General features: G+C 41.3%; 1 protein-coding gene across 1 annotated transcript in view; it reads left to right on the forward strand.

Moving 5' to 3' along the window:
• Positions 1–5953: 5953 nt before the first annotated feature.
• The window catches only part of LOC124020864 (prominin-1-A-like), a gene marked incomplete at its 3' end in the record, with an annotated part of 43807 nt that continues 34715 nt past the window's right edge, over positions 5954–15045 (forward strand). The window contains exons 1-4 of the mRNA XM_046336159.1: positions 5954–6369; positions 12281–12342; positions 13211–13237; positions 14911–15045. The exon at positions 14911–15045 is cut by the window's right edge and continues 71 nt beyond it. Of these exons, the coding sequence (XP_046192115.1) occupies positions 6072–6369; positions 12281–12342; positions 13211–13237; positions 14911–15045 (522 nt within the window). The remainder of the gene's footprint in view (positions 6370–12280; positions 12343–13210; positions 13238–14910) is intronic.

Genomic DNA, 15045 nt, shown 5'->3' on the forward strand with positions numbered 1-15045 from the left:
GAAGTTATTAATCACCCTTTGGATGGTGAAGTTATTACTCACCCTTTGGATGGGGAAGTTAGGATGGTGAAGTTATTACTCACCCTTTGGATGGTGAAGTTATTACTCACCCTTTGGATGGTGAAGTTATTAATCACCCTTTGGATGGTGAAGTTATTACTCACCCTTTGGATGGTGAAGTTATTAATTGATAAATTCCCATTATTGTGTGTGTGTCCCTTTTCATTCAGCCAAGATATCCATTGATGAAATATTCAACAGACCGAACATTTCAGTTGTGTGTGGTGGTGTTTCCGTTCATCCTCATCTAGCGTTGGTATGTATTAACTAGTACCTTAGCCTCATCTAGTGTTGGTATGGAGTAACTAGTACCTCAGCCTCATCTAGTGTTGGTATGGAGTAACTAGTACCTCAGCCTCGTCTAGTGTTGGTATGGAGTAACTAGTACCTCAGCCTCATCTAGTGTTGGTATGGAGTAACTAGTACCTCAGCCTCATCTAGTGTTGGTATGGATTAACTAGTACCTCAGCCTCATCTAGTGTTGGTATGGAGTAACTAGTACCTCATCTAGTGTTGGTATGGAGTAACTGTAGTACCTCAGCCTCATCTAGTGTTGGTATGGAGTAACTAGTACCTCATCTAGTGTTGGTATGGAGTAACTGTAGTACCTCAGCCTCGTCTAGTGTTGGTGTGGAGTAACTAGTACCTCAGCCTCGTCTAGTGTTGGTATGGAGTAACTAGTACCTCATCTAGTGTTGGTATGGAGTAACTGTAGTACCTCAGCCTCATCTAGTGTTGGTATGGAGTAACTGTAGTACCTCAGCCTCATCTAGTGTTGGTATGGAGTAACTAGTACCTCAGCCTCATCTAGTGTTGGTATGGAGTAACTAGTACCTCAGCCTCATCTAGTGTTGGTATGGGTAATAGTACCTCAGCCTCATCTAGTGTTGGTATGGAGTAACTAGTACCTCAGCCTCATCTAGTGTTGGTATGGATTAACTAGTACCTCAGCCTCATCTAGTGTTGGTATGGAGTAACTAGTACCTCAGCCTCATCTAGTGTTGGTATGGATTAACTAGTACCTCAGCCTCATCTAGTGTTGGTATGGAGTAACTAGTACCTCAGCCTCATCTAGTGTTGGTATGGAGTAACTAGTACCTCAGCCTCATCTAGTGTTGGTATGGAGTAACTAGTACCTCAGCCTCATCTAACAGCCTCATCTAGTGTTGGTATGGAGTAACTAGTACCTCAGCCTCATCTAGTGTTGGTATGGAGTAACTAGTACCTCAGCCTCATCTAGTGTTGGTATGGAGTAACTAGTACCTCAGCCTCATCTAGTGTTGGTATGGAGTAACTAGTACCTCATCTAGTGTTGGTATGGAGTAACTAGTACCTCAGCCTCATCTAGTGTTGGTATGGAGTAACTAGTACCTCATCTAGTGTTGGTATGGAGTAACTAGTACCTCAGCCTCATCTAGTGTTGGTATGGAGTAACTAGTACCTCAGCCTCATCTAGTGTTGGTATGGAGTAACTAGTACCTCAGCCTCATCTAGTGTTGGTATGGAGTAACTAGTACCTCAGCCTCATCTAGTGTTGGTATGGAGTAACTAGTACCTCAGCCTCATCTAGTGTTGGTATGGAGTAACTAGTACCTCAGCCTATCATCTAGTGTTGGTATGGAGTAACTAGTACCTCATCTAGTGTTGGTATGGAGTAACTAGTACCTCAGCCTCATCTAGTGTTGGTATGGATTAACTAGTACCTCAGCCTCATCTAGTGTTGGTATGGAGTAACTAGTACCTCAGCCTCATCTAGTGTTGGTATGGAGTAACTGTAGTACCTCAGCCTCATCTAGTTTTGGTATGGATTAACTAGTACCTCAGCCTCATCTAGTGTTGGTATGGAGTAACTGTAGTACCTCATCCTCATCTAGTGTTGGTATGGAGTAACTAGTACCTCAGCCTCATCTAGTGTTGGTATGGAGTAACTAGTACCTCAGCCTCATCTAGTGTTGGTATGGAGTAACTAGTACCTCAGCCTCATCTAGTGTTGGTATGGAGTAACTAGTACCTCAGCCTCATCTAGTGTTGGTGTGGAGTAACTAGTACCTCAGCCTCATCTAGTGTTGGTATGGATTAACTAGTACCTCAGCCTCATCTAGTGTTGGTATGGAGTACTGTAGTACCTCAGCCTCATCTAGTGTTGGTATGGAGTAACTAGTACCTCATCTAGTGTTGGTATGGAGTAACTAGTACCTCAGCCTCATCTAGTGTTGGTATGGATTAACTAGTACCTCATCTAGTGTTGGTATGGAGTAACTAGTACCTCATCTAGTGTTGGTATGGAGTAACTGTAGTACCTCAGCCTCATCTAGTGTTGGTATGGAGTAACTAGTACCTCAGCCTCATCTAGTGTTGGTATGGATTAACTAGTACCTCAGCCTCATCTAGTGTTGGTATGGAGTAACTAGTACCTCAGCCTCATCTAGTGTTGGTATGTATTAACTAGTACCTCAGTCTCATCTAGTGTTGGTATGGAGTAACTGTAGTACCTCAGCCTCGTCTAGTGTTGGTGTGGAGTAACTAGTACCTCAGCCTCATCTAGTGTTGGTATGGAGTAACTAGTACCTCAGCCTCATCTAGTGTTGGTATGGAGTAACTAGTACCTCAGCCTCATCTAGTGTTGGTATGGAGTAACTAGTACCTCAGCCTCATCTAGTGTTGGTATGGAGTAACTAGTACCTCAGCCTCATCTAGTGTTGGTACGGAGTAACTGTAGTACCTCAGCCTCATCTAGTGTTGGTATGGAGTAACTGTAGTACCTCAGCCTCATCTAGTGTTGGTGTGGAGTAACTGTAGTACCTCAGCCTCATCTAGTGTTGGTGTGGAGTAACTGTAGTACCTCAGCCTCATCTAGTGTTGGTATGGAGTAACTGTAGTACCTCAGCCTCATCTAGTGTTGGTATGGATTAACTAGTACCTCAGCCTCATCTAGTGTTGGTATGGAGTAACTAGTACCTCAGCCTCATCTAGTGTTGGTATGGAGTAACTAGTACCTCAGCCTCATCTAGTGTTGGTATGGAGTAACTAGTACCTCAGCCTCATCTAGTGTTGGTATGGAGTAACTAGTACCTCAGCCTCATCTAGTGTTGGTATGGAGTAACTAGTACCTCCGTCTCATCTAGTGTTGGTATGGAGTAACTAGTACCTCAGCCTCATCTAGTGTTGGTATGGAGTAACTGTAGTACCTCAGCCTCATCTAGTGTTGGTATGGATTAACTAGTACCTCAGCCTCATCTAGTGTTGGTATGGAGTAACTAGTACCTCATCTAGTGTTGGTATGGAGTAACTGTAGTACCTCAGCCTCATCTAGTGTTGGTATGGATTAACTAGTACCTCAGCCTCATCTAGTGTTGGTATGGAGTAACTAGTACCTCATCTAGTGTTGGTGTGGAGTAACTAGTACCTCAGCCTCATCTAGTGTTGGTATGGAGTAACTAGTACCTCAGCCTCATCTAGTGTTGGTATGGAGTAACTAGTACCTCAGCCTCATCTAGTGTTGGTATGGATTAACTAGTACCTCAGCCTCATCTAGTGTTGGTATGGAGTAACTAGTACCTCAGCCTCATCTAGTGTTGGTATGGAGTAACTAGTACCTCATCCTCATCTAGTGTTGGTATGGAGTAACTAGTACCTCATCCTCATCTAGTGTTGGTATGGAGTAACTAGTACCTCATCCTCATCTAGTGTTGGTATGGAGTAACTAGTACCTCCGTCTCATCTAGTGTTGGTATGGAGTAACTAGTACCTCATCTAGTGTTGGTGTGGAGTAACTAGTACCTCAGCCTCATCTAGTGTTGGTATGGAGTAACTAGTACCTCAGCCTCATCTAGTGTTGGTGTGGATTAACTAGTACCTCATCTAGTGTTGGTATGGAGTAACTAGTACCTCAGCCTCATCTAGTGTTGGTATGGAGTAACTAGTACCTCAGCCTCATCTAGTGTTGGTGTGGAGTAACTAGTACCTCAGCCTCGTCTAGTGTTGGTATGGATTAACTAGTAACTCAGCCTCATCTAGTGTTGGTATGGAGTAACTGTAGTACCTCAGCCTCGTCTAGTGTTGGTATGGATTAACTAGTAACTCAGCCTCATCTAGTGTTGGTATGGATTAACTAGTACCTCAGCCTCATCTAGTGTTGGTATGGAGAAACTAGTACCTCAGCCTTAGTGTTGTTGATGTTCACAGACCATCTGAAATGGTTCACCCACACAGAAATCAAATCAAATCAAATTGTATTTGTCACATACACATGGTTAGCAGATGTTAATGCGAGTGTAGCGAAATGCTTGTGCTTCTAGTTCCGACAATGCAGTGATAACCAACAAGTAATCTAACTAACAATTCCAAAACTACTGTCTTATACACAGTGTAAGGGGATAAGGAACATGTACATAAGGATATATGAATGAGTGATGGTACAGAGCAGCATACAGTAGATGATATCGAGTACAGTATATACATATGAGATGAGTACAGCGTGGTGAAGAAGGCTCATTTCCCTAATCATTATGGTTGAAGAAATTCGACTTGGCCCTTAAGACCCTCACAAACTTACATCAGATGATATCTCAAAGTGCTGTACAGAAACCCAGCCTAAAACCCCAAACAGCAAGCAATGCAGGAGTAGAAGCACGGTGGCTAGGAAAAACTCCCTAGAAAGGCCAAAACCTAGGAAGAAACCTAGAGAGGACCAGGCTATGAGGGGTGGCCAGGGGATATCTTCAACCACCAACTTACCATCCTGAGACAAGGCCGAGTACAGCCCACAAAGATTTCCGCCACGGCACAACCCAAGGGGGGGGCGCCAACCCAGACAGGAAGATCACGTCAGTGACTCAACCCACTCAAGTGGCACACGGCAGGACCAAATCAGAAAAATAGCAAGCCCATGTCATGTAGTAAAACCTCTCTCTCTGTCTCTCTCTCTCACACACACATGTCTCTCTCTCTCTCGCAAGCCCATGTAATGCAGTAAAACCTCTCTCTCTGTCTCTCTCTCTCACACACACTCTCTCTCTCTCACACACACACACACACACACACATACACACACACACACACACACACACACACACACACACACACACACACACACACACACACACACACACACACACACACACACACACACACACACACACACACACACACACACACACACACACACACACACACACACACACACACACACACACACACACTTCACAGTTAATTATCCTATTTAGTCTATTACTTCCACACACTGCGCTCTCTCTGTCTCTCTCTCTCTCTCTGTCTCTCTCTCTCTGTCTCTCTCTCTGTCTCTCTCTCACTCTCTCTGTCTCTCTCTCTCTCTGTCTCTCTGTCTCTCTCTCTGTTTCTCTGTCTCTCTCTCGCTCTCTCTGTCTCTCTCTCTCTCTGTCTCTCTGTCTCTCTCTCTCTCTCTGTCTCTCTCTCTCACTCTCTCTGTCTCTCTCTCTCTCTGTCTCTCTGTCTCTCTCTCTGTTTCTCTGTCTCTCTCTCTCTCTCTCTCTCTGTCTCTCTCTCTCTCTGTCTCTGTTTCTCTGTCTCTCTCTCTCTCTGTCTCTCTCTGTCTCTGTTTCTCTGTCTCTCTCTCTCTGTCACTGTTTGTAATATTTGTGTTTTGGTTAGCTCATGCCAAAAAGACGGAACGCTGGCGGCCACAGCTGTCCGGTGTCTGACTAGGACAGAACGGTAAGTGACAAACACACGAGATGGCAGCTCACACTGGGATCAACGGGCCTGCGCACCCGAACTCATCACGTGCCCGCGCGCCGTCGGATGAGCATTAGTACGGTTCATTCCACCTCTAGAGACAACAAGTGTCACTGGAGACATGTTTTACCGGGACAACAAGACGTAACAGTACTTTACGGGACTATCTGACATTTGGACTTCTGTCGTTGCAGTTTTCTTTCAGACGGTGGAGACCACCTCTTTTCTCTCTCTCTCATTCCGTGTTCTTTTACCGTTTTATTTGGAGTGCGTTTTGCAAGGACTAGTCTCAAGACATGCTGTGGAGAGCGGGGCTCGTGTTGCTGCTGTGTTGGGGCAGCACCGGGGAGCTACGTCATCAACCCCGGGACTCCCCCGAATGTGAAGACCCGACGAGCAAACTGCAGGCAGACTCCGCGTCCGCGAGCACGAGGCAGCAGCGGTCCCCGCCGCCGGTAGAACCCCTAGACTTTGGGTTCGTGCCCTCCGGTGTGTACGAAACGCACGCCTACTACGAGCCCGGTGCCATCGGTGTTCTGTTCCACATGGTGCACGCGTTCCTTTACGTGATCCAACCGAACCCCTTCCCGAAAGGTGAGGAGCACGGCTCAGTGTGTGTGTGTGTGTGTGTGTGTGTGTGTGTGTGTGTGTGTGTGTGTGTGTGTGTGTGTGTGTGTGTGTGTGTGTGTGTGTGTGTGTGTGTGTGTGTGTGTGTGTGTGTGTGTGTGTGTGTGTGCGTCTTGGCCAGGGCTGCTCCTATAAGGCCCTGCAGGTTGAGTAGAGTTTTATTTCAGAATACGTCTACATGCCAGATAAAAGGAGAATAGCGTAGGCTACACAATAAATACATTTAACATCAAATCAAATCACATGTATTTGTCACATACACATGGTTAGCAGATGTTAATGCGAGTGTAGCGAAATGATTGTGCTTCTAGTTCCGACAATGCAGTAATAACCAACTAGTAATCTCACGTAACAATTCCAAAACTACTACCTTATACAAGTGTAAAGGGATAAAGAATATGTACATAAAGATATATGAATGAGTGATGGTACAGAACGACATAGGCAAGATACAGTAGATGATATGGAGTACAGTATATACATATGAGATGAGTAATGTAGGGTATGTAAACAAGATGCAGTAGATGGTATAGAGTACAGTATATACATATGAGATGAGTAATGTAGGGTATGTAAACAAGATGCAGTAGATGGTATAGAGGACAGTATATACATATGAGATGAGTAAAGTAGGGTATGTAAACAAGATGCAGTAGATGGTATAGAGTACAGTATATACATATGAGATGAGTAATGTAGGGTATGTAAACAAGATGCAGTAGATATTATAGAGTACATTATATACATATGAGATGAGTAATGTAGGGTATGTAAACAAGATGAAGTAGATATTATAGAGTACATTATATACATATGAGATGAGTAAAGTAAATCAATACATGTGTTGTCTAATGATGAAATATACAGTTAATTAATTAATAAATATACTATTACATAATTAACAAATATACTGTTACATAATTAACAAATATACTGTTACATAATTAACAAATATACTATTAGTTATTAAGAAATATACTATTACATAATTAACACATATACTATTACATAATTAACACATATACTATTACATAATTAACAAATATACTGTTACATAATTAACAAATATACTGTTACATAATTAACAAATATACTGTTACATAATTAACAAATATACTGTTACATAATTAACAAATATACTGTTAGTTATTAAGAAATATACTATTACATAATTAATAAATATACTGTTACATAATTAACAAATATACTGTTACATAATTAACAAATATACTGTTACATAATTAACAAATATACTGTTAGTTATTAAGAAATATACTATTACATAATTAACACATATACTATTACATAATTAACAAATATACTGTTACATAATTAACAAATATACTGTTACATAATTAACAAATATACTGTTACATAATTAACAAATATACTGTTACATAATTAACAAATATACTGTTAGTTATTAAGAAATATACTATTACATAATTAATAAATATACTGTTACATAATTAACAAATATACTGTTACATAATTAACAAATATACTGTTACATAATTAACAAATATACTGTTACATAATTAACAAATATACTGTTAGTTATTAAGAAATATACTATTACATAATTAATAAATATACTGTTACATAATTAACAAATATACTATTAGTTATTAAGAAATATACTATTACATAATTAAGAAATATACTGTTACATAATTAACAAATATATTGTTAGTTATTAAGAAATATACTATTACATAATTAAGAAATATACTGTTACATAATTAACAAATATACTATTAGTTATTAAGAAATATACTATTACATAATTAATAAATATACTGTTACATAATTAACAAATATACTGTTACATAATTAACAAATATATTGTTAGTTATTAAGAAATATACAGGTAGTTATTAAGAAATATACTATTACATAATTAACAAATATAATAATTAAGATAATATACTGGTAGTTAATTAAGATCATATACAGGTAGTTAATTAAGATAATATACCGGTAGTTAATTAAGATCATATAAAGGTAGTTAATTAAGATAATATACAGGTATTTAATTAAGATAATATACAGGTATTTAATTAAGATAATATACAGGTATTTAATTAAGATAATATACCGGTAGTTAATTAAGATCATATAAAGGTAGTTAATTAAGATAATATACAGGTATTTAATTAAGATAATATACAGGTATTTAATTAAGATAATATACAGGTATTTAATTAAGATAATATACAGGTATTTAATTAAGATAATATACAGGTAGTTAATTAAGATAATATACAGGTAGTTAATTAAGATAATATACAGGTAGTTAATTAAGATAATATACTGGTAGTTAATTAAGATAATATACAGGTATTTAATTAAGATAATATACAGTTAGTTAAATAAGATAATATACAGGTATTTAATTAAGATCATATAAAGGTATTTAATTAAGATAATATACAGGTAGTTAATTAAGATAATATACAGGTATTTAATTAAGATAATATACAGGTATTTAATTAAGATAATATACAGGTAGTTAATTAAGATAATATACAGGTAGTTAATTAAGATAATATACTGTCCCGTTCATGTCATGTTTATGATAACATCAACACAGCACTGGTATATCAGACCACAGGTAGGAAGTACATATTTTGACTTCTGACGGAATGTGTGTGTGTGTGTGTGTGTGTGTGTGTGTGTGTGTGTGTGTGTGTGTGTGTGTGTGTGTGTGTGTGTGTGTGTGTGTGTGTGTGTGTGTGTGTGTGTGTGTGTGTGTGTGTGTGTGCCGGGTCACGTTGGAACGGTGCAGTAGGATTGGTGTTTCTAAGTAGCAGGGTCAGAGTTATTAGATTAGAGGCCTAATCAATTATCAGCCTTAACTGTGGCTGCCTCTCTCCCTGCTGTCACCTGGTCCCCAGGACGAACACCTTAATCCACCAGCCATATGGCACACACACACACACACACACACACACACGCTCACACGCACGCGCACGCACACGCACACTCACACTCACACTCACACTCACACACACACACACACACACACACACACACACACACACACACACACACACACACACACACACACACACACACACACACACACACACACACACACACACACACACAGGTAGAGTCCATGTCAACAAGATCTCCCTCTCTCCTCCCCCCATCTCTGTGGCCTCTATTGTACTGGACCTTGTTGATGCTGCTGTTAGTGTTACAACCTATATCAGGGTGGTGTGTGTGTGTGTGTGTGTGTGTGTGTGTGTGTGTGTGTGTGTGTGTGTGTGTGTGTGTGTGTGTGTGTGTGTGTGTGTGTGTGTGTGTGTGTGTGTGTGTGTGTGTGTGTGTGTGTGTGTGTGTGCGTGCGTGCGTGCGTGCGTGCGTGCGTGTGTGTGTGTGTGTGTCAGGTTGTATAAGGCCCCAGTGTAATCCCTGTGGACATGGCCATATTTATACTCCCTAAGACCCTTCACTGGCTGACGAACAAACCAAGTCACTGTCTACCTACATACTGACCCTTACATAACAGTAGAGAGGCTTGTCAATCTGTAGTTCTGGGTGGGACAGGGCAGTATAATGTTATGGGTGGAACACGGCAGTATAATGTTATGGGTGGGACAGGGCAGTATAATGTTCTGGGTGGGACAGGGCAGTATAATGTTATGGGTGGGACAGGGCAGTATAATGTTCTGGGTGGGACAGGGCAGTATAATGTTATGGGTGGAACAGGGCAGTATAATGTTCTGGGTGGGACAGGGCAGTATAATGTTATGGGTGGGACAGGGCAGTATAATGTTCTGGGTGGGACAGGGCAGTATAATGTTATGGGTGGGACAGGGCAGTATAATGTTCTGGGTGGGACAGGGCAGTATAATGTTATGGGTGGGACAGGGCAGTATAATGTTATGGGTGGGACAGGGCAGTATAATGTTCTGGGTGGGACAGGGCAGTATAATGTTCTGGGTGGGACAGGGCAGTATAATGTTATGGGTGGGACAGGGCAGTATAATGTTCTGGGTGGGACAGGGCAGTATAATGTTATGGGCGGGACAGGGCAGTATAATGTTATGGGTGGGACAGGGCAGTATAATATTCTGGGTGGGACAGGACAGTATAATGTTCTGGGTGGGACAGGGCAGTATAATGTTCTGGGTGGAACAGGGCAGTATAATGTTCTGGGTGGGACAGGGCAGTATAATGTTATGGGTGGGACAGGGCAGTATAATGTTCTGGGTGGGACAGGGCAGTATAATGTTCTGGGTGGAACAGGGCAGTATAATGTTATGGGTGGGACAGGGCAGTATAATGTTCTGGGTGGAACTGCAGTGAATTCACTACAGAGCGGTCAGGTGGGTGGAACAGGGCAGTGAATTGTAATACTACTAGCTGTTAGCCGTTAGCCGTTACAGAGTGGTCAGGAGGGTGGAACAGGGCAGTGAATTGTAATACTACTAGCTGTTAGCTGTTAGCCGTTACAGAGTGGTCAGGAGGGTGGAACAGGGCAGCGAATTGTCATACTGCTAGCTGTTAGCTGTTACAGAGTGGTCAGAAGGGTGGAACAGGGCAGTGAATTGTAATACTACTAGCTGTTAGCTGTTAGCCGTTACAGAGTGGTCAGGAGGGTGGAACAGGGCAGTGAATTGTAACACTGCTAGCTGTTAGCTATTAGCCGTTACAGAGTTGTCAGGAGGGTGGAACAGGGCAGTGAATTGTAACACTGCTAGCTGTTAGCTATTAGCCGTTACAGAGTTGTCAGGAGGTTGGAACAGGGCAGTGAATTGTTATATTGTTAGCTATTAGCCGTCACTGACCAGACAGTTCTAGACCAGCTTTTACTGACCAGACAGTTCTAGAACACAGCTTTTACTGACCAGACAGTTCTAGAACACAGCTTTTTACTGACGAGACAGTTCTAGAACACAGCTTTTTACTGACGAGACAGTTCTAGAACACAGCTTTTTACTGACCAGACAGTTCTAGAACACAGCTTTTTACTGACGAGACAGCTCTAGAACACAGCTTTTTACTGACGAGACAGTTCTAGAACAGCTTTTTACTGACCAGACAGTTCTAGAACAACTTTTACTGACCAGACAGTTCTAGAACACAGCTTTTTACTGACCAGACAGTTCTAGAACACAGCTTTTTACTGACGAGACAGTTCTAGAACACAGCTTTTTACTGACGAGACAGTTCTAGAACAGCTTTTTACTGACCAGACAGTTGTAGAACACAGCTTTTTACTGACGAGACAGTTCTAGAACATAGCTTTTAACTGGCCAGACAGTTCCAGAACAGCTTTTTACTGACCAGACAGTTCTAGAACAGCTTTTACTGACCAGACAGTTCTAGAACAGCTTTTAACCGTCCAGACAGTTTTAGAACACAGCCCCAACCCACTACTACCTGTTCCCTCATATTTAAAAAAGCTTCTGTGTCTTTCTGTGTGTGTGTGTGTGTGTGTGTGTGTGTGTGTGTGTGTGTGTGTGTGTGTGTGTGTGTGTGTGTGTGTGTGTGTGTGTGTGTGTGTGTGTGTGTGTGTGTGTGTGTGTGTGTGTGTGTGTGAGCAACAGATCAGGTATTACTGCATCCAATCTATATAAAGACATACTGTCAACATGCAATCTCCATAAGAAACATTGGCAGTAGAATGGCCTTGCTGAAGAGCCCATTGTCTTTCAATGTGGCACTGTCATAGGATGCCACCTTTCCAACAAATGTCTGCCCTGCTAGAGCTGCCCCGGTCAACTGTAAGGGCTGCTATTGTGAAGTGGAAACGTCTAGGAGCTAACGACTGTTGTATATGATTGGCTAATGACTATTGTATTGTGTGATTGGCTAACAAGCGTGTGTTATGTGATTGGCTGAAGAGGTTGTGTTGTGTTCTCAGATCTCATCGTAAAAGTCATCCAACAGAACATGGGAGGGATTAAACTGGAAGACTATCGCAAGGTAGGCTGTGTGAGAGATATAATCATGTCATACTAACTCTGTGTTATAGAGAGGTAGGCTGTGTGAGAGATATAATCATGTCATACTAACTCTGTGTTATAGAGAGGTAGGCTGTGTGAGAGATATAATCATGTAATACTCACTAACATGCTGTCATACTAACTCTGTGTTATAGAGAGGTAGGCTGTGTGAGAGATATAATCATGTAATACTCACTAACATGCTGTCATACTAACTCTGTGTTATAGAGAGGTAGGCTGTGTGAGAGATATAATCATGTCATACTAACTCTGTGTTATAGAGAGGTAGGCTGTGTGAGAGATATAATCATGTAATACTCACTAACATGCTGTCATACTAACTCTGTGTTATAGAGAGGTAGGCTGTGTGAGAGATATAATCATGTATAACTCACTAACATGCTGTCATACTAACTCTGTGTTATAGAGAGGTAGGCTGTGTGAGAGATATAATCATGTAATACTAACTAACATGCTGTCATACTAACTCTGTGTTATAGAGAGGTAGGCTGTGTGAGAGATATAATCATGTCATACTAACTCTGTGTTATAGAGAGGTAGGCTGTGTGAGAGATATAATCATGTATAACTCACTAACATGCTGTCATACTAACTCTGTGTTATAGAGAGGTAGGCTGTGTGAGAGATATAATCATGTCATACTAACTGCTGTCATACTAACTCTGTGTTATAGAGAGGTAGGCTGTGTGAGAGATATTTACATTTACATTTAAGTCATTTAGCAGACGCTCTTATCCAGAGCGACTTACAAATTGGATATAATCATGTATAACTCACTAACATGCTGTCATACTAACTGTGTAACTCTGTGTGTTCTGCTGTTGCAGCCAGAGAACGTTGTCTTAATGTTACAGGTAAAGTCACCATACAGCCACTATAATACACCCACACCCACTATAATACACCCACACCCACTACAATACACCCACACCCACTATAATACACCCATACCCACTACAATACACCCACACCCACTATAATACACCCATACCCACTATAATACACCCACACCAACTATAATACACCCACACCCACTATAATACACCCACACCCACTATAATACACCCACACCCACTACAATACACCCACACCCACTATAATACACCATACCCACTATAATACACCCACACCCACTATAATACACCCACACCCACTATAATACACCCACACCCACTACAATACACCCACACCCACTATAATACACCCATACCCACTATAATACACCCACACCCACTATAATACACCCACTATAATACACCCACTACAATACACACATACCCACTATAATACACCCACACTCACTATAATTCACCCACTATAATACACCCACACCCACTATAATACACCCACTATAATACACCCACACCCACTATAATACACCCACTATAATACACCCACACCCACTATAATACACCCACTATAATACACCCACTATAATACACCCGCTGTAATACACCCACTATAATACACCCACTATAATACACCCACACCCACTATAATACACCCACACCCACTATAATACACCCACTGTAATACACCCACTATAATACACCCACTATAATACACCCACTATAATACACCCACTATAATACACCCACACCCACTATAATACACCCACTATAATACACCCACTATAGTACACCCACTATAATACACCCACACCCACTATAATACACCCACTATAATACACCCACTATAATACACCCACTATAATACACCCACTGTAATACACCCACTATAATACACCCACTATAATACACCCACTATAATACACCCACACCCACTATAATACACCCACACCCACTATAATACACCCACTATAATTCACCTCCTAAGACAGACAGACAGACAGACAGACAGACAGACAGACAGACAGACAGACAGACAGACAGACAGACAGACAGACAGACAGACAGACAGACAGACAGACAGACAGACAGACAGACAGACAGACAGACAGACAGCTAGCCGGTCAGACAGGTAGTTATCTCTCTAACAGACAGGTAGTTATCTCTCTAACAGACAGGTAGTTATCTCTCTAACCGACAGGTATTTATCTCTCTAACAGACAGGTAGTTATCTCTCTAACAGACAGGTAGTTATCTCTCTAACAGACAGGTAGTTATCTCTCTAACCGACAGGTATTTATCTATCTAACAGACAGGTAGTTATCTCTCTAACAGACAGGTAGTTATCTCTCTAACAGACAGGTATTTATCTATCTAACAGACAGGTAGTTATCTCTCTAACAGACAGGTAGTTATCTCTCTAACAGACAGGTAGTTATCTCTCTAACAGACAGGTAGTTATCTCTCTAACAGACAGGTAGTTATCTCTCTAACAGACAGGTAGTTATCTCTCTAACAGACAGGTAGTTATCTCTCTAACATACAGGTAGTTATCTCTCTAACAGACAGGTAGTTATCTCTCTAACAGACAGGTAGTTATCTCTCTAACAGACAGGTAGTTATCTCTCTAACAGACAGGTAGTTATCTCTCTAATAATGTGGTATCTGTCCTCCTGCAGACAATCTACTATGAGGCGGGCTTCCTGTTGTGTGTGAGTCTGGGCTGTGTATTCCTGGTGTTGACCCCCGTGGTAGGACTGTGTTTCTGTGTGTGTCGCTGCTGTGAGAACTGTGGAGGGGAGATGCACCAGAGA

Source organism: Oncorhynchus gorbuscha, unplaced genomic scaffold (genome assembly GCF_021184085.1).
Source record: "Oncorhynchus gorbuscha isolate QuinsamMale2020 ecotype Even-year unplaced genomic scaffold, OgorEven_v1.0 Un_scaffold_960, whole genome shotgun sequence".
NCBI classification, from domain to species: Eukaryota; Metazoa; Chordata; class Actinopteri; order Salmoniformes; family Salmonidae; genus Oncorhynchus; species Oncorhynchus gorbuscha.